Here is a 20,752-nt window from a genome sequence, read left to right as displayed (position 1 = left end):
AAGCAAATGTCATCCTCAATAGCGAGTGGATCACACACAGGCCGCCACATGTAACCACCGTAGACGATACCATGGCCAAAACAGACACATGGGCTATATGCTGTACAGCAAGTGTTTGATTAGAATGACTCCATTATACATGTTGCATCATGCGAAGGCCATTCGCCAACTTAGCCCATTCAAAGTTTTGCGAAGAGACATCATTCCGACATTGTTCTTCGGACAACAAAGAGCTTACCATGAACCAGCTGCACTAAACTATCTGGGAGTTGTAGAACCAAGGCAAGAGATTTGCAAGGAACATAGAGAATCTATTCTTCAACCAATGAAGATAATGATCTTGAAAATATTGTCGTCGACTTGGGTTTGACTACAAAATGGCCAATTCCACGAAAGAAGATCGAGTGCTCGCGATGTTTGCCAAGACACGAATATCGATAGGCTACAAAGACTTCAAAGCCTTGCACACGTCAGCAAACTTATAAGGCAAAACAAAGAAAAACGTGTTCGCAATGATCCTTCATGACCTTGTAATCCAGTGAAAAACGCTGGCCCAAGCTCCTGGAATATATGTGGAAAATCAATCCAGGCCTGCATCAAGCAGATATTGAAACCGAGTCAACGTCCATCCGTCACCTCTTTCAATCAGAGCCAATCACGACAACAACGTACTACATGGACCGCTTCCAAGCAATAAAACAAGAATTGAAGAGTGACATCAAAATCCTCAGCGAGGTTATTGACTTCGTTGTCGTCATTGAGTTTCAACATATAGGCATAGACTCCTATGGATGTTCTTTCCTTCGCCGACAAATAAATAACCGTGGATAGCAATCAACTAGAAGAAACACTACGAAGTGCACAAATCTACCACCACCAAAAAGGCTGCAAAAAAAACAACAGACCGTGCCAATATGAGTTCCTGAAGCCTCCTTCACGTACTACTTGTATCGTACAACCATTTGACGAACAAGTAGAAACACGCCAAGAAGACCTCCCAAAGCTCGAAAACGTCACAAAAGCCTTGCTCGAGCTCAAGCATGGCACAACAATGTCATCTGATGACTGGCTGCAGCTTTTAGACACAACAAAAACTAAATACATCACATTGAACCACTCTATAACCAAAGCAACCATCTCATGAAAAGGCAACCGAGACAACTACACAAATAAGCATTGTCTTTTTTATGGGATGAGAACACAGGCATACAATTCATACTGAATGCACACGGCGCAATAGCATACTGCACATCATACATGACAAAGACGGACAACACAACAACAAGAGCATTGAAGGAAGCTTTCAAATAGAGCATGAAGAATACCTTAAGAACAATTGAACGATTGCGGTGGATCGGCAACACAATGATAAACACTCAAGAACTCAGCTCGCAACAAGATGGTTACATTGCTTTGTGGCTCCCACTAACAAGCTCGTCAAGGTAATTCACATTCATCAACACCAACTTTCAAGAAGATAGAACATTATTGCTAAAACGGAAAGCAAATTTGCAACATTAGCAAACCATGACACAAACATATTCTACGAAGGTAGTATACAACGCGTTACCCATAGTTGCAAAACATTCGCTTGGCTGAATATGCAAGCAACTACGAAACAATCAAAGGCCAAGAAAAGAAATTGAAAAAGCCACGCATAATACGTTTTGTGCACTTCAACAAGCACAAAGACCGAGCACATTTCTACCACGAAAGCTGCTTGCTATACATCAGAAACACCCATCTTCACCGAAGGGCAAACATGGGCTGATGCATATCAAGCAAATTTCGATATCATCAAAGAAAATAGAGCAAAGTTCACACAGATTACAATTCCAAACGTCACACAAATAGCTCGACACAAAGTTCCACAGCGTTAGAAGTCATAGTCACGAAGAGTATGATCTTGCACTAGATCTACGAAACCAAAGATCACGTCCACCCAATACATATAACCTACAAGCTCATCCCAAACATAGAGTACCAAGAAACAATTAGGAAACCAAACCACCAGCACCGACTATTGCACAATGACATAATGTTGCGGAAAAGAATGGAGCCCAACAACGCTATCCAACTCTTTCTAATCGATGGTGCTAATACAAGCAAGACAATCACTCGACTAGCCCGAGTATAAGGATTTATCCATCATTATGCGCACTCGATCGACAACAATGCTGACCCACGAACAGGCTTACTAATGGCCTACACAGGCAGAGCGACTTTCATCATGGGGTGGAACAGAAATACATTCAGCTTTGCACCTCCCACTAGTGACAAACACCGCAACAAACCTAGGAGGAGAGAAGCTTGACAGCCTCAGTGCTCAATACAAAACCCTAAGACCAGTTGTTTTCAACAAAGCCTCCGTTATTGGCCAAAGCATGCTAAGCCTAATTGACACACACCTTCGTTCCATCAAGAACGCACATACACTCCAGAGAATTCGGAGGAGTAGATGTTAAGTTTTGCGCCAAGCGGGCCCAATCAGGGATGCATGGATCTTCAAGGAGCCAAAGCACTCAACTAGCCTAACTGAGCAAGCATATTGGCAAGACAAAATCTGATGCTACAAGCTAAAAATAATAATGTGACAAAGAGACAACACCTTCATCAGTACATTGAATATAATCAGAGTTGGCCAACACACAGTTGACGACCTGGCATACTTGAACACAACCTTCCATAGGCGACCAGACTTAGACATAGACATCACACACCTCTTCTTCACGAACGCGCAGAAAGAAAAGCACTACCAACACATATATGACAAACTGCCAGGTGCAACACACGTCATCCTTGCCGTCAACAAAAACAAGACGACCCACAAGCAACAGCTGGATTGCACGCAGAGCTAGCGTTGAAGCAAAGAATGATAGTCGAGATTTGCGCAAGTAGCCATGGTCTAGTGAATGGTGCCAGCACATTCTAACATTTGACAAACACATAGAACAGTCCAATAGCTTGGGTCGACTTCCACAATAGAAACATAGGCTTAAGAACGCGTTATGAGAATCTACCAACTATAAGGCAACACAATACCTCAACATTGGACGCCAATAAGACAAATCACAAAAGAATTCCAAGTGGGGAATAACTACCTAAACACAATCTCACGAAAGCAACTACCATTACAACCCGCCAATACAACAACAATACACAAGTCACAAGGCCTCACAATGACAAGTGTCGCATTTGACCGAGAAGACATTCGAAGCCATGGGCTGGCCTACACCGCGCTGTCCCGCATCTCAAGCACTGACAACTTGTTCCTACTCACCAAGCTGGAAGCAAAACACATTAGAGTCGACAAAGTTGCCCTCGTAGAGATTTCACGACTGCATTCGGAAGTAACTCGCAGTGCCTATAGAGAGACTTGCCAGCATACAATGCCTCACACCCAATCATGGAATCCTTAAACACAGTCTCGCTTGGGGTGTATACTCAGGACATACTGGTAGACAACCACCTCATGGCCTGCAAGAGACGAAGTCTAAAAGAGCAGCCGGGCCACTCACAAGAACTTCCCATGAAATCTCATGCTTCGCAGGCCATGGTCTATCTCTTCTTTACAAACTGACACAAGGCCTGCTTAGACAGCGAATGGCATCGAGATATAAGCACTACATTTAGAAACAACACATACACCAAAATGCAAGTCATTGGTAATACAAGCCCCTGAAGACGCCCATCGGCGATTTCCCTGCTGCTGCACAGCCACCCTATCAGCGCTAGAAGACCAAATCCTCAGCGACTTCAACAGTAATGGGGCACATCCCTCACATGCCCTGGACGCACTATCCACCAGGCTACGATGACTCTCATGCCGACAGACAATTGCACAACCGACAACGATTTATCGCTCAACATCGGACCACGTATGGACAAACATCAACAGCTGCTCCAAATCTACCTGATTCATGGGATAACTAGAAAGTATAGATGGGGGTTACTTGCTGTGAATGCCAACAAGCAAACAGCTTTTAGCCTCCAGGATGGCCAAGTGAGAGGCACATATTGGCCTGCACACTTTCTGCACAGAGCCTTTCAGTCTGCCAACCTGTCCTATGCACTCTGCAACCTGCGCAGTCATTTGGCAGGCTCCTTCTGGCCCGCCTTCTGCTCCAGCCAACTGGTGCACATCCTGCAGCCTTGTACCTGCTCCAGCTGCATGTTCCTGCTACTGCTGACCAGGTAAAGGTCCCATAATGGCCCCATACAGCCTGCCTTGAGCCGTACTGGTCTGCTGTCCTGTGCAGGACATGCAACATGGCAGACTGCCTGCCCTCTTTGATTTGCCCTCCCGGCTTCCCTCAGAACCAAAACCATGCTGCTGGTACACCTCCCCCATGTCCTCCTCATTTTGACACTCACAGGTGGGAAGGTGACCCCAATAATCCCAACAGAGTCGTGGCTCGGTTTGCATAGTGACAAAATCAGGTCACACTTGCATACATGCAGAGAAACTTCTTTGAAGGGTTGTGACCTCCAACTCTCAAGCTTTGGCACTTTGCCAAGACATGCAAAATCAAGTTCTCCAGAAGAATGGTCTGTTCTCACCTTGCCTACTTAAGTCTCTGTTCCATGACCATTTGCAATAAGCCGTCTATTCTATATTTCACATCTGTTCAGCAGAGCTCTGTGCTCTTCCTTCCAGGATACTCGCTCTGCTGCATCCCCACAGCCAATAGCACCATAAATATTTGACAACATTACATAAGGAGCAGAATATTCTGAATCTAGTTCGACCATTTGACGTACAGCATGCTCTCCTCGTCTTACGTCAAGATGGTCCCTGCAGGCACCAAGCAAGGTCATCCAAGTTATCAAAGTAGGTTGAAATGGCATTCTACTGATTAAGTCCTCAGCCTCATTTAGCAATCCAGCACGCCCGAGCATGTCGATCATGCAATGATAGTGCTCTGGAGTGGGTGTGATGTCATGTTCTTCTATCAAGGAGAGAAAAAAACCTTGACCATCAGCCACAAGGCCAGCATGGCTACATGCAGAAAGGACACTAACAAAGGTGACTTTGTCTGGTAAGAATCCTTCTTCCTGCATCTGGTTTAAAAGTCTGAGAGCTTTTTTTGCATGGCCATGCTGCGCAAATGCTGCAATCATGGTATTCCATGAAATAACATCCAGCTCCAGCATTTTATCAAACACCTTCTGTGCATCATCTAGCCTGCCACACTTGCCATACAGGTTGATGACAGCATTCCCTACATTAACATCAAGCTCAAACCCACTATGAATAACAAGTGTGTGCATACCCTGTCCTCGTATTAAGGCTACCTGGCTGGCACATGCATCGAGGATGCTAACAAATGTGGCCTTATTGGGGACCACTCCTTTCCGTTGCATTTGATCATAAATTTGGAGGGCTTCCTTGCCATTACCAGCATGAGCATAAGCTGCAATCATGGTGTTCCATGAGACCACATTTCGCTCTGTCATTCCATCAAAAATCCTCCTTGCATCATCCTGGCTGCCACACTTGCCGTACATGTTGACCAATGCAGTTATGACGACAACATCTTGATGAACTTCACTGTTTGTGATGCAGATGTGGATCCTCTTCCCTTCTGTTAAAGCAGGTTCACTAGAGCAGGCAGAAAGAATGCTGACAAACGTGACTCTGTTAGGGGTCACTCCTTCCAGTTGCATTTGGGCAAATAACATTACAGCCTCCTCGACATGCCCATGCTGAGCGTATGCTGCAATCATTGCAGTCCAGGAGACCAAATTCCTTTCAGGCATTTTCCCAAACAGCGTTCGTGCATCCTTCAGGCTGCCACACTTTCCATACATGTTGACAAGGGCAGTTGCCAGAACTACATGTGACTCCAATCCACTGTCCATGATCAAACCGTGCACCCATTTACCCTCGGTCAGTGCCACCAGACCAGAACATGCATTGACAATGCTAAGTAGGGTGACCTCATCCGGGACTACATTTTCCCTCTGCATCTCAACAAACAGTTCAAGAGCCTCCTTGTTATTGCCACGCTGGACATATGCTGCAATCATAGCAGTCCACGAAAGCACATTCCGTCCCTGCATAGTATTGAAAATCCTCCAAGCATCCTCCATGCTACTGCACTTTGCGTACATGTCGACCAATGCAGTCGCCACCACAATGTCAGACTCGAGATTGTTGCACATAATGGTGGCATGCACCTGCCTTCCTGTGTGTAACTCTGTCTGACTAGCACAAGCATCAAGAATGCAAATAAGAGTAACTTTGTCAGGAATAACTCCTTCCCAAAGCATTCTGTTGAAGAGTTGAAGGGACTCATTAGCATCCCCGTGGTGTGTATACCCTGCAATCATGGCAGTCCATAAGACTGTGTTCCTTTTTGACATCCTTTCAAACAACGTGCGTGCAACCTCCAAGCTGCCACACTTTCCATACATATTGACAAGACCAGTAACCAAGATAATCTCAGACTCAAGTCCACTACCCACTATACAGGCATGCACACGTTTCCCTTCAAGTTCTGTTTCTTGACTGGCACATGCGTCAAGAATGCTTATGAAGGTGACCTTGTTTGGGATCACTGCTTCATGTTGCATTTGCACATACAGTAGGAGGGCCTCCTTGTCATGTCCATGATGCATACATGCTGCAATCATGGCAGTCCATGAGATAACATTCCGCTCGACTGTTTTCTCAAACATACTTCGTGCATCCTGCACACTGCCCCCTTTGCCATACATATTGACAAGGGTGTTTTGCACAATTACAGTTGATTCAAATCCACTGCCAATCATACGGGCATGCACACGCTTGCCCTCAGCCATAACAATTTCGCTAGCGCATGAAGAAAGTACACTGGCAAAAACGAACTCATCTGGCAACAGGCCTTCCCACTGCATTTGATCGAGAAGTTGCCAGACCTGCTCATAATGGCCATGCCGGGCATATGCTGTCATCATAAAGTTCCATGAGAATCTGTTTTTCTTTTGCATTTGGGTAAAAGATGTACGTGCATCTCGCAAAGATCCACAGTTGACATACATCTGTAAGAGAAGATTTCCCAAGGGCACCTTTCGCTCAAGTGCACTTGTAATAAGGTGGAGGTGAACGCGCTTGCCCTCCGCCAAGGCTACTTCAAGCCCACACCTTCGTAAGAGGCAGGCAAGGGTAGGGAAGTCCACGCCGGTACGATCCAAGTCATCAATGGCTTGCTTCAGAGGTTTCTGGGAGACCTCGTCTATGAAATTTCCTAATAGACCGGCTACTTGTAATCGACAGTCTGGCACCCCATTTTGCGAAAAGGAGGCACCATGCTCGTTTGGAATCTCAGCGCGCAGTGTCAATGGCTCTCCCGGCACGAGATAGCTAGCACCCACAAAACCCATAAGCTTGTCTTGCGAGTGTGGAGCAGTAGTATCACTGCCAAGATAAACCCTGCATGAAAACTTGAGCACCAAGCTAGACCAGCCGACCATCTTATTCATGTAGGAAGCGCAGAGTCTGAGCTCCATGAAAGTGAAGTCGCAGATATAGAAATCAGAAGCCATGGGAGCTGTTATGGGGCATCCAAGAGCAAGCTAGGGGAGGATGCCTACCAAGAATCGTTGTTCCATTCGGTTCATGTAACAATAGAAACAGAAGTATACCATCTATTGAAGGCTTTGAAAAGAAGGCGGCACAAACGAGTATGATGGAACGCTTTGAAAACAAGCTAGCTTTAATGGAAATAAGAGTACACTCCCTAGGGACTCTCCCATTGGTGAGGCACCACATGGTTGTACTCAAGTTCTTCGAAGCTCCCGAGTGGGAAGTAGCAACAAACGCATGTGCATTGCGCGGAGTGATGAGTAGTGTGGGTGCCATGTGGTAAGTCCTTAGCGTCACTTCTTGCGTTGTTTCTTTGTTAGCACTACCTTGCAAGAGTGCTCTCCTGACACTTTTCGGCTTGGCCAGTGTGGGTAGCCTAAGTGACGATTCAATTCGAGGGAAACAGAAAATTCAATTTTTCTTTATTTGTTTGTGTAATTTCAGTGATTGTGACATGTGTCAACGGTCGAACTACTTCTTGTTGCTGTTGCTCTGCAAGGAGTCTTCTTTCTTCTTGTTATTTCTCCCTTCACAAAGCGTTATAAAATTGTCTTTTGTTTTCGTTTCGATACCATGCCGTTTCTTTCCTCGACTCACAATCTGTTCCTTGTGCCCTATCCAAGCTTTTCAGCTTTCCTATCTCGCAGCCTCTGTCTGCTTCTCTTGCAAGCCATGGTGAGTTGCATGTTGCCATGGCGACGATCAATGAAAGATGACGATGCCAAACCAAAATAGAGAGAAGCTAGCTTGTGAGGCAAGCAAAGAATAGAAGGCAACTTATCGAAAGATGACAATGCCAAATCAAATACGGCACAAGGTCACATTGAGTACGTGCGGGTTGCAAGGCAGGGGCAAGTTGCAGGTACTTAATCTTCCAAGATTTGATGGGCGGGAGTGAAAATTATCCAATTAAGAAAAATCCATGTCGTTCCCTAAAGCATACATTTCAGGAGGTAGCCCAAGAAGCTTATGCACAAGGTAATATGCTTACTTCTTATTTTCCCTAGAATATATTGCATTGTCTTTATTTTGATTATTTGATTTTTTGTCCTTGTGTGTCAGTGAAGAAGCGAAACCACGAAAACTCGGAGTACATTAGCTTTAAATCCACGATAACCTCAGAAGTGAAACGTAAAAGTACTTTTAAACAAGCAAAGAATGAAGCCCAAAATTTTGCCACACCCAAGAGAGGAGTACATGATGTTATTGTCATAGATTGAGTGCTTCTTATGTCATACTTTGTTCGCTTCTAAGTAATGAAATAATATTGTGCAATAATTATTATTTCTTATAATGTGGGTTTGTTCTCCATTGTGGTATCAAACTTTTATAATGCTTCTTTGCTTCTAAGTAATGAAATAATATTGTGCAATAATTATTATTGCTTATAATGTGGGTTTGTTCTCCATTGTGGTATCAAACTTTTATAATGCTTCTTTTTAATAGGCATACATGATTCATAAACATTTCATGTTAGTATAGCATTCACACATTGAAATTATGTTGGAGATAATTTTCATGTGCAATTAATGTGCTATTTACAAATATTATATTGCTTAGCATTTTGTTATTGTAATAATAATTACTTAACATTGTAATATTTGCTCCAACAATAACTATGAAGTAATTAATTTTGTCTTTCCCATGTTTTAATTTATTTGCAGCAAAGCAAACAAATCATTTTCAAGGAAGAAAACGACGAAGTCAATTCTCACAATGTCTCTAAGCTTGATAGGAGATATTGTTCAACACAATGGCGAGCAAGTTCTAGTGCGCATTAGGGATCCATACGTTGACATAGTTCTTTCTTTTGGAATCCCTTTCCTTCAAATGTATGAAGATGACCTCATGTTAGCTCGTGGCAAGCTAAAAGCTTGCAAACCCAGTGGAAGCTTTGCCATTAATAGTTTTGGATTTGTAATTGCATTCGAACCAAATGTGTAATAACATTTTGCATCCAACGGTTGAATAAAGATAGTCATTCCACTTTTCATGTGATCCACTTGTGTTCATTTTAATCATCTAGTTGTTCTTCTACATTTTCTTAGAAACAATGGATGTAGAACAACTTCTTCTAAAGAAACATTTGACAAGCAATTTAAGTTTTACCAATGATAATCCTCATAACACAAATTGTCTTTTGTGTCTTCTACAATTTTTCCCAACACTAAGTTATGACCAATTGTTAACTACATTGTGTGAGAACATTGTTTCTACGTGGAAGACTTATCCAAACCCATGGCACATATTCACAGCAATATCAAATGTTCGAATGATAATAATTGAATATATACAAAACTTGCTTGAAAATTCTTCTACATCCACTACATTGATTGTCGACATTTTAAACAGATTCAATGTAATATTTGGAACGTCCTTTGCTTTGTTAACGTACGATGGGATTAAACTTGAGAAAAGAGCAAAAATGAGCTTGAGTAAAGACAAAAAGGTAACACTCTATTATTAGACCAATCAAATTCTATATCTACAATAGTTCCCTTACTTCATTTGGATGGAAAGCGCACGTACACATTTTGGACTACCGAAGATCAAACTCATCATCGTGAAGAAATAGTTTTGCAATACCCATCTTCATATGCAAAAGAATTAGCCACTACATTTCTACAACATTCTCTTGACAATAATTGTACAATGCAAGCTATTCTCAACAAGATATACAAAATTAGAAGACTACTTCTTACACCCATTTCTAATTTAGACATACCAAACAAAATAATAACAACATCACTTGTGCAAGTCAAGGTACAAACAAAAGAAAAAGATATAATACTTTACATCAACAAGAATATGCAAAAAAGATTTTGGATACTTCGTCTTTTCCATGCATTTGTTGTGGTTCACTAAAATTCTTGAGGAAGTTGAAGAAAGCTAAAGAACATATGGCCATATTCTTGCAAAGCCAAGCAATAAATAATTCAACAAGTCAATGTGAGAACAATTACTTATGTTCTCTTTGCCACAAAGAAATAAAAAAACACAAACTACCTTTGCTATGCAATAGAAACCTTAAAATGGCTACAAAAATTCTGAACACAAGCAAACGGAACGACATTGAAGCACACCTAGTCTCTATTAGAATAGCATTTGCTCAAATTCATGAACTTACTTATGAAGGGCAATTTGGTTTACATGGTAGTGTGGCGAATGTTTTTGCAAATGTTAATAGAGCTCAAAGAGTCCTTCCAAGATTCATGAGTGAAAATGACACCGTTGCAGTTGCAATGAAAGCTATCGTATAAAAGCAACTACATGAGTGGTGTTGTGTGTCCAACTCTCACTATCGCTACTTTGAAATAATTACTTGAAACTCCTCTATACCAAGAAAATAATGTCAGCTTAAACCCACTTTGGGGTGTTCACACATGCAACACAAAACATGAAGAGGAGCAACATCAAGAAAGTTTACAAAACTGCAATGAAATTGAGGAAGAAGATTTTGCAACGGACACTTTAGTACATGGAATATAGACAACCCAACAAATTGTGGACTTGGACTTTGAAAATCAAACAATTGTTGTTGCCCCTTCAGAAGGATTTTTGCCTCTAAGCATTTTCAAGGACAAGTTTTGTGAAGAATTAGCATATCCCAAACTTTTTTTTGGACAAAAAAGAAACCATGACATTCCAGATCGTGCGTCTTACCAAAGACATTGCAACTTGGGAACTTACAAATGTCGACCACCGTTTTGCATTCTCCATAGACAACCTTTTCTTCAAAACAATGAAAATTTTGGTACGACAAGTGCTTTCATCTTCTTGGGTTCACATGCGCAAAGCACAAACAAAAGGTAGAACTTTGCAAGTAAAGGATGCTCTCTTGGATACCAACATAGAAAAGCTTTTGCAATCAAACATAGGTTTTTGAGACTTCACCAACCTTAGAGCATCCATTGACTATAAGTACCATCTCAAGAAGAATGTCTTTGCAATGTTAAGACAACTAGGCCCACCAAGCTTCTTTATAACATGATCTACAACAGAAAAACTATGGCTGCCGCTCATGGATTGCCTCAAAAAACTAAATCCACTTCAATCTTTTGATGGTCTTAATGCAAATTTTGAAACAAGAAATTTGATAAGGTCAGATCTAGTGACTACTGAACAATATTACGTACACAAATTTCAAGCATTGAAGACTTTGCTAAAGAAGGATGACACTATTCTTGGAACACTCTGCAATTTTTCTGTCACTGAATTCCAAAATTGAGGAAGCCAACATGACCACGGATTGTTGTGGATTGAAAATGCTCCAATATTTGGAATATCAACAAACGAAGAAATTCATAGTTTTGTAGACACATACATCTGTTGAGATACCGAGCTCCACTCGTGATGCCAGGGTGACCGTTGTGCATTTATGTCACCGACTTGTTAGTTGCAGATGTGGTTGGTACACCACCCATGAGTAATAGCTAGATGATAGCTCTCTTTATGTACTCTAGTTAGTGGCTCAGTTAGTATGCCACCTAGGTTAGTTGAGTTTGGTTTGAGACCCACATATAGGGTTCATCTATTCCTTTTTGTAAGAGAGAGTTTTTTGGCTTTCACAACTTAGAAGAGGAAAACTGTTTTCAACCTCCACCTTTGTGTGTATTCCCCCATTGTGTATGTGAGAAAGCTGCAACTGAGACTCCTTACATCTCTCCCACTCTCTTCACATGGTATCAGATCTCGGTTCATGGTAAGGAGCTCAAGCGACCATTGTTCTGCAAGTCGGTGAAAAGTTGCCACTGAAATTGCATCGTATGCCCATGCGCAGAGATATTGGGAGTGATAGTATCATTCTTATTACCTATTGATACAAAATCATCACTCAGAAGTGATTGTGTGGTCAAATACAACTTTCATTAGTTTTGTAGATTTGCCTTGTGAGGCAGAAGTTGTGTTTTTTGCAGTGACAATATTTTGCAGTGTTCTATAATGGCGTCTGACTCTCTTTCATAGATTGTCACTGAAAAGCTTGACAAGAAAAACTTCCAAGCATGGAAGTTTAGAATGACGAATTTCCTTATGGGAAAAGGCTATTGGGAGTTTATTACAGGAAATGAAGAACCAATTCTTCCTAATGTTCCCAATCAACAGGAAATGCAAGCATTTAAAGGCTGGCATGAGAGAGCCAGAAAAGTTATGTACTGGCTGTCTATCAGTATTTCAGATTCTATGATTGTGCATATTCAAGATGCAAGCACGCCAAAGGACGCATGGGATACTTTGGCAAGCAGCACAAATACGCAAGCCAGGAAAATGCAGCTCAAGCAGGAGTTGCACAATGTGCAGAGAGAAAATATGAGCATCAATGACTACCACATGAAGGTGAAGAAGATTGCAGATGCACTTGCTTCAATTGGGTCGCCAGTGGAAGATGATGATTTAGTTTCTGTGACCTTGAATGGTCTAGGAAAGGATAATGCACAGTTTTGGACATCCATTGCCATCCGCAAAAAATTTCCTGATTTTGAGGAGTTGATTGCTCTTCTAATTTCTGAAGAGCAAAGAAATGGTGGTGCATCTTCTTCAGGAGGAACTTCAAAAGAAACTATCTTCTACTCAAATAGTGGAAGAGGTAGAGGCAGAGGTAGAGCAGGCCGATCTGGAGGCCGTGGCATAAATCAGAATATGTAGCAAATTCAAGAAAACCAGTCCTATGGAGGAGGACATGGTAACCTTAGAGGCAGGGGGAGCCAAAGAGGTCGTGGTGGATGGCAGCGAATGAGAATTTGTTTATGGTACAGCACATGACCAATTCTATGACAAGTGCAAAAGAAAAAAATGATGTGTGGTGTGTTGACTCAAGTGCATCAAACCACATGACAGGTCATGCAAAATGGATGCAGGATGCAAGGAAAATGGAAAAACCAGGATTTGTGGAGACTAGTGATGATACTAGACATCCTATTGTGGAGATTGGTAAAATTCCTTTGTCTATGCAGGATGGGAAAAAGAAATACCTATTTGATGCATTTTCAAGAACCTGGTTTCTGTTGGTCAAATGGTTGAGCAGGGCTTGCAGGTTAGATTTAATCCTCATGGATGCTTTGTTGAGGATACGAAAAATAAAGGTCGCTTGATAGCAAAAGGAAAGAAGAAGGGCAGGATGTTTACGTTGGATGCGGACATGCTTGAATTGAGTGCAGCAATGTTTGCACATGGGACTGGTGTAGTTGCAGATATTGATATCTGGCATAAACGCATTGGTCATGTTAATGTACAGCGACTTAAATTAATGCAGGCCCAAAATATTGTTGCAGAATTGCCCAAGTTCAAGGTTGCATAAATGCATAAGATATGTGAAGCCTGTCGATTTGGAAAATAGGCAAGGAAACCATTTCCTAGACATGTTCAAGAGAGTAAGAGGCCATTGGAATTAATCCACTCTGATGTGTGGACTACTAAAGCTGCATCTATTGGAGGCTATCATTATTTTGTTACTTTTATTGATGACTATAGCAAAAAAGTTTGGGTGTATTTTATGAAAAAGAAAAGTGAAGTGCTTGGGCATTTCAAAGTCTTTAAAGCTATAGTTGAAAACGAAACAGGCTTGCAAATAAAATGCCTAAGGTCAGATGGAGGGGGAGAGTATCTCTCAAATGAGTTTGCAAGGTTCCTGTACGAGCATGGCATAAAGTAGCAATATTCATTCAGTCATACCCCACAGCAAAATGGACTTGCAAAAAGGAAAAACAGGCATATTGGAGAGGTATCTCGTGCCATGCTCAACGAAAAAGACCTGCCAGATTTTTATTGGGCTGAAGCAGTTGCTACAATAGTCTACATAATGAACAGGACTCCCACTGCAGCAATACATGGCATGACACCAGAGGAGAGGTATACTGGTAGGAAACCAGATATTTCTCATTTGAAAGTTTTTGGTTGCATTGCCTATGTTCATGTGCCAGATGAGTTGAGATCCAAGTTGGATCCAAAAGCTAAGAAGTGCATCTTTATTGGTTATTCTCTGCAGCAAAAAGGGTATAGATGCTATAACCCTTCTACTCGTAAGTTTACAGTAAGCAGAGATGTTTTTGATGAGATGAGCAACTGGTATAGACCAGTAAATGTGGTTGATGATGTAGATGCACAAAATGGTAATGCTACACAGAATTTACAGTAGTAATCACAAAATATTAGTAGACCTGCAGTGTCCTCTAGTAGTGGTTCACATACTTTACCATGGATAGGCAGATTGAGATCAGGAGAATCTCCTCAAAGCAATGCAGATAGTGGTATGCAGGTATCACGAAAAGGAAAGGAGAAAGTAGATCAGCCCATGGTTGATGTGAATGCAGGTCACTCTTATGTGGATGGTGAATCTAGTGGCTCAGAACATAGCATTGATGATGAGTTGGGCATTCCTTCTGTTGTTACACCTGGAGTAAGGAAGACCAGGGATGTTTTGAAAGCACCTGGTAGTGAGCCTATTTTGCATAGGTCTACAAGAGTCAAGTATCCTGTGGATAGGCTGAAATATGATAGATTTATAGCCATTCACTATGCCTATATGGTTAAAGTGATACAGGAACCAGAACCCACTTCTTTTGAGCAAGCCATGGGAAAATAAAAATGGGAGAAAGCCATGGATGAAGAAATGGATGCCTTGGAAGCAAATGCTACATGGGAATTGGTGCCTTTGCCTAAAGACAAGAATGCAATTGGCTGCAAGTGGGTCTATAAGGTGAAGCACAATGTAGATGGTTCTATGAGCAGATACAAGGCAAGATTAGTTGTCAAGGGGTATGCACAGACATATGGCATTGATTATGAAGAAACATTCAGCCCGATTGCAAGGATGGCAACTGTAAGAGCAGTCATTGCTATGGCTGCATCGAAGGGATGGTCTTTACATCAAATGGATGTAAAGAATGCCTTCTTGCATGGTGATTTGCAAGAAGAGGTCTATATGGAGCAGCCACCAAGTTATGTGCATACTGTTCATCCTGAGTTTTTTTACAGGTTGAAGAAAGCCTTGTATGGCTTGAAGCAAGCACCTAGAGCATGGTCTGACAAGAGAGGATAGTATCTTGTCACTATTGGCTTTCAGATTTCCACAGCAGATTTCTCACTTTATGTGAGAAAAATAGAGAAAGGTATTATGCTGCTTGTCATTTATGTTAATGATTTAATCATCACAGGTGACAGTGATGAAGATACCCTTCATGTGAAAATGCTATTGAAGTAGAAGTTTGAGATGAAGGATTTGGGAGAGCTGCGTTACTTCTTGGGCATTGAGGTGATTAGATCCACAAGTGGGATATGGCTCTTACAGAGGCAGTATGGATTGGACATGTTGTCCAAATATGGGATGACAGGCTGTAAGCCTATTTCAATTCCTTTGGAGCAGAATGTGAAGCTGAGTGCATATGTAGGTGAGCTTCTAGAAGACCCTACTATGTACAGATGCATAGTAGGAAGTTTGATTTATATGACTATTACCAGGCCAGAATTGAGCTATGCTGTTGGGTTGGTAAGTTAGTTTATGCAAGCTCTAAGGAAACCAAGAGGCTACTTCCACAGGAGTCGATGGAGTTTTGACTCAACATACTAGAGAAGTTGTAGGAAGATAGGATGGAAAGTTACTACTTGACTCATGTAGTTCAAGCACAAAGAAAGAGAAGAGTGGACTTGGCATCAAAGAAGAAGTCCTTTAAGAAGGGGCAACTAGTCCTACTCTTCAACAGCCACATGGAATGCATGCCAGGAAAGCTAAAGATGTGGTGGTCATGGCCCTTTTGGATCTTTGAATATTGCGGATTGACTTCTTTCTACTTGGTAGATTTGTAGGGATGAGTGCTACCACTGCCGATGATGACTGGGTTTTGATTGCAGAGACATCACCATGAAGGCTGCCTTAAATGCTAACTCCCAGTCACGTGTGAGGTACTCATTCCTTAGTAGGACTAGGCACATAGAAATGGTGGGATCGTGCACTCCTTATTGTGATGGTCACTTAATTGCTACTGGGATCTTGAGTTCAACATCAGCTACCATGTAGTCTCTGACCATTGATCCTTGGAATCAGCTAAGGCCGGTTATACTCCTTGTTCACTCCCAGTACCTCACACTTGTGCTTGTCCATCTTCTTCCTAGTACCATCAGTTTTCTCTTTCTTCCTCCATCACCTTCCACTCCCCATCTCCTGCATATCCCTCGTTCCACTCCTAGCCTCATGGGTGTTGCACTAATTTAGACCAATATTGTGACACCACTTTGAGGTCACAACAAGGCAATTATCGATTGATGGTTGAGCCAGATGAGGCTGCGAAGTTTTTCAAGCATCGGCTGGGCTCGGATTGTAGTCCATCTAGACATAGTGCAACTTTGCCACAATTTTGCAAGACAACAAGGTTCAAACATTGGATGGGCCACACACATTGATAGTGGACTTCATATATGAGCAGTTGTGCCTGCCTATGGACGGTCAACAAACTTCCCAATGCCTAGCTCGTCAGAAATGAAGGGTTCAAAGCACCAATTTAAGGGGAGTACCGTCTTAGTAACCACAACAGTGTATAGCTTCATGAAGGCTACCGGTGGTTGTTGGAAGCTTTGTTCCTTCAAATTCCATGATAGTAGAAAGAATTCAGCACTAGTTTCTACACAGCTAGTGTCCTTGCTTTCGATAATATCAGCATTGTTTGTCATGGTAGGGACCTCCCCATTGACAGTATCCCCAATGCCATCGCAACGAGTGTCACTACCTACCTAGTTGGAGGCATGTGATTGCTATTTGCTACAATTATCAAGGCAGTGGCGGACAGCGCAACAAGCCAAGGTAGTGTAGCTAGAGGAGCTACGAAGAGAGAATGATGCATTGCAGATGTAAAACATTGAGTTGCAAAGTCAGCTAGCACGGATGTAGTAGAATGAGTCTTGACTCTGCACGCTTGAAGAGCAGGTATGGAATGTGGAGGAGTCTATGGATCAAGTCCACACCCTGCATGAAGAGAGCCTTCACAGTACCTTTGTAGAGCTACACCGCCGACGGATGTTGGATGCACTGGCCCATTTCCTTTCAATGGTTCCAAGGTCAGCTTGCCCTAGGGTCCACTAAGGTTTCCACAAAGCAAATAGTTTCCCTAGAAAATTGGAAATCAGCCCACACTCTAGCTTGTTCAATGGTTAGATCATCCATGGGGTCTCTAACCCTTCCACAAATGCCTTGTAAATTGTCACTAGGCCTAAGTGTTTTGCCTTGGCTTGTCAGGCTCTAGCTTCCTCTATTGCTTGTCGCTATGACTCCTTTCTTCAGCACCTTTTCCCAATGGATGGCCTATGGCATTGGAAGTGTTAGGGGACCATAATAGCATTTGAGCTTACTACCATTGATGTAACCATCCATCTCAACTCCATCAAGGGTTGCTATACGGCATGGCCCTTGTGGGGTGATTTCTACAACTTATAAGGACCCATACCATGATACTACAACTTGTGTTTATTTTCCCTTGCACTATATAATAGTGCAATATCACCTTCCTTCAGTTCCTTATTTGAGGTTGCAGTTGAACCACTTATTGCGGTAGAGTTTTTCAACCTTGATGCCGTATGTTGCACTTAGTCATGTCTTGTCAATCTTTTCAACCTCTACTAGTCTTTTTGGAATTGCCTCATTTGATAATCTGTCTCTAACTACCACTTTGAGGCTTGGAACTATGAATTCCATAGGCATAACTACTTCGACCCCAAACAAGTGGCTAAAGGGTGTGCAGTTGGTAGCAACCTTGTCTGCCATTCAATATGCCCAAAATGCCATGGTGAGTTTATGTTCCAAGTCATTACAACTGGCTCCCACCATGCACGTCATTGTGCAGCACAAGCTCTTATTTGACCATTTATCTTGACCATTTTTTTTAAATGATGTGAAACTTGCTTACAAGAACTTAGCGATTGTCCTCATATCCGATTTCCTGGTGGCCTTGGCTGCTTCTCAATTTGTAAAATAATCTATGGCCACAATAATATATCAAGCCTGCATTCCTTTCACTGCTCTTGGATTGATTCATTCTAGAAAATTGATACCCCATTTCTCAAAGGGTTGCTCTATAAGGAATCTTGTTTAAGTCATATAATCTTGAATATGGGGTATGAAGGCTCGCTAGTAGGGGTCATAGCATTTAACAAATTCAACAACATCTATAAAGAGAGTTGGCCACCATAGTCCTACTTGCATACCTTACGGGCTGTAATCTCTCTTGAAAAATGACCTCCTACAATGCTCAAATGGGATTCATCCAACTACACAAACTTATGTTCCTTTATGTTTGCACTCTTGAATATGTTAGTGCATCAACAATGCCGTCAATAGGCACAATGATAGATTGGGGATTATTTCATGCACTCGCAGCTTGGTGTGGAGAAGAGTTGAGTCTTTGGGTGGTTTTTGACTATAACAGTGGAGTAGTGATTTTCAATGCTTTCAACTTCTTTTGCTATGCAAATGATGAAGAGTACAATATCTTGAAGCTGTTATGTGCACTTCCAATTGTGAGAAGGGTGATGAGTGTGAGGAAGAAGATAATGACGTGGCTCAAGGAGGCTCAAGGAGGGAAGTATGGCTCTGATACCACATGTTGGAGAAGCATGGTGACAAGATAGAGGCAACAAGATGAACAATGAAGCTTGTTTATTCATTGAGAGTGTGTCATTATATAGACACTGGGTACATCCATTGAGAATGTGTCATTATATAGACACTGGGTACATCCATAGATTACATCATACGTGAGCTCAACAGTGAGCATCTAGATCCACAATCATCTCCATGAATCTCTCAATCACACACCACACTCCTAGATTCACTCATTCACACCTACTAATAACTGACACATCATCAATCACACCTAACTCAGGCACACCTACACACACATGGAGCACACACTCAATCACATGATCACTCACAACCATAGACCTTGGTATGATGTGGAAGTCACACAAGAACCTTCCAATGTAAATGATGACTTATTTTCATGTCAACTTTCTTAGAAGCACCTTGAGCTCACGAGGAATAGAAGATCTTCGAGACATTGTGGTCCTACTCACATTTTCTACAAAGAACATATATCGCTTTATTATGGTAATGCAATTGAAATAGAACATTAGAGAGAATATACTTGACAAAGGCATAAGAAAGTTGGGATCAAGTAAAAATATTGCAAGCTCAAGGCTATTACAATGGCAACACTCAAATGTGGATTCCTAATTGCCTCATCAACATAGTAGCCCACCTTCTCTTGTTTGTCTCATAGACAACTTCATCCCTCTATAGCCACAAGAGTCAAAGTGGAGACCCTAAAAGTTTGAGCCTACAATACCACCAACAAGGAATACACTAGCAATAGATACACAAGAACCTACTCCTAAAAATGGAGTGATGCCATAGGAACCTATTACAAGGTTTAGCTGTAGAGGCAGAAAATACAAAGCCACTCCTTCAATGCAACAACCAGTCCACGTCTATAGTAATAGACCCACAAGAAACTGATTCTTAAAATGGAGTAGGTCCACAAGAACCTATTGCAATGACATAAGGTACATTGCTTCATGCACGGAAAGAAACACCTCACCAAAAAGGGTATGCACCCCAAGAACTTGTTACAATGACAGAAGGTACATTGCTACGTCCATGGAAAGAAACTCCTCACTAAAAAAGGGTATGCATCCCTAATTACTTCATCAAGGTATAGGGCCATCAAAGACATATCAACCCCAAGTGTCCCAAGGGAGTCCTCCACATATGGGACAACAAGTGGTCCTACACCACTAGCTCCAAGGGATGAGTCTGATTGTAGGGTGAATTTAATGATATCAAAATGGGTCTGGATATCCTAAAGGATTTTTTCCACCTCCATTTACTAACCTTATCAATCCTTAGCTAACTCTATATCTTCCACCTCTTTTTATGTTTTCTTATTTGTATTCTTTTTCCTTTTGCTGCTTAGCACTAGTATCCAATCAATCATTTGAGCTTCCCAATGTAATACTTTTAACTTAGAAAGCTTTCCTGAATTCATGATTCTATAAACCTCAATTAGCTGTAGTACACATTTTAGGAGTTTGTATGGTGTATTATCAAACTCCTTTGATATGATGACTCATATAAATAAAGCTCCTGATGGTGCCACAATCTTATTGGGATAAAAAAACTTCCAAGCAAAGCCCTCAATGAAATGT

General features: G+C 41.8%; 1 protein-coding gene across 2 annotated transcripts; it reads right to left on the bottom strand.

Moving 5' to 3' along the window:
- Nucleotides 1-829: 829 nt before the first annotated feature.
- LOC147886515 (pentatricopeptide repeat-containing protein At5g27110-like) lies at nucleotides 830-7,646 on the bottom strand. 2 transcript variants are annotated; one of them, XM_087395573.1, is made up of 3 exons: nucleotides 5,400-7,646; nucleotides 1,326-1,425; nucleotides 830-885 (listed from the first exon to the last, which is right to left on the bottom strand). In XM_087395573.1, exons 1-2 carry the CDS (start codon nucleotides 7,525-7,527, stop codon nucleotides 1,385-1,387), a joined length of 2,169 nt encoding a protein of 722 aa, XP_087251699.1. In that variant the 5' UTR covers nucleotides 7,528-7,646; the 3' UTR covers nucleotides 830-885; nucleotides 1,326-1,384. The 2 variants fall into 2 exon arrangements, with proteins under 2 accessions (XP_087251699.1, XP_087251698.1); XM_087395572.1 differs by lacking the exons at nucleotides 830-885; nucleotides 1,326-1,425 and adding an exon at nucleotides 2,852-4,223 and having other exon boundaries at nucleotides 4,263-7,646.
- Between the last annotated feature and the right edge of the window lie 13,106 nt (nucleotides 7,647-20,752).

The sequence above is a fragment of the Dipteris shenzhenensis genome, chromosome 24 (genome assembly GCF_047967505.1).
Source record: "Dipteris shenzhenensis isolate YYH24624 ecotype China chromosome 24, Dip_SZ_1.0, whole genome shotgun sequence".
NCBI lineage: Eukaryota > Viridiplantae > Streptophyta > Polypodiopsida > Gleicheniales > Dipteridaceae > Dipteris > Dipteris shenzhenensis.
This window is presented reverse-complemented; position numbering and strand designations above follow the sequence as displayed.

What these genes read in the sequence shown, in the direction of transcription:
- LOC147886515 (XM_087395572.1), bottom strand. Translation starts at nt 7,527, where the DNA reads ATGGCTTCTGATTTCTATATCTGCGACTTCACTTTCATGGAGCTCAGA.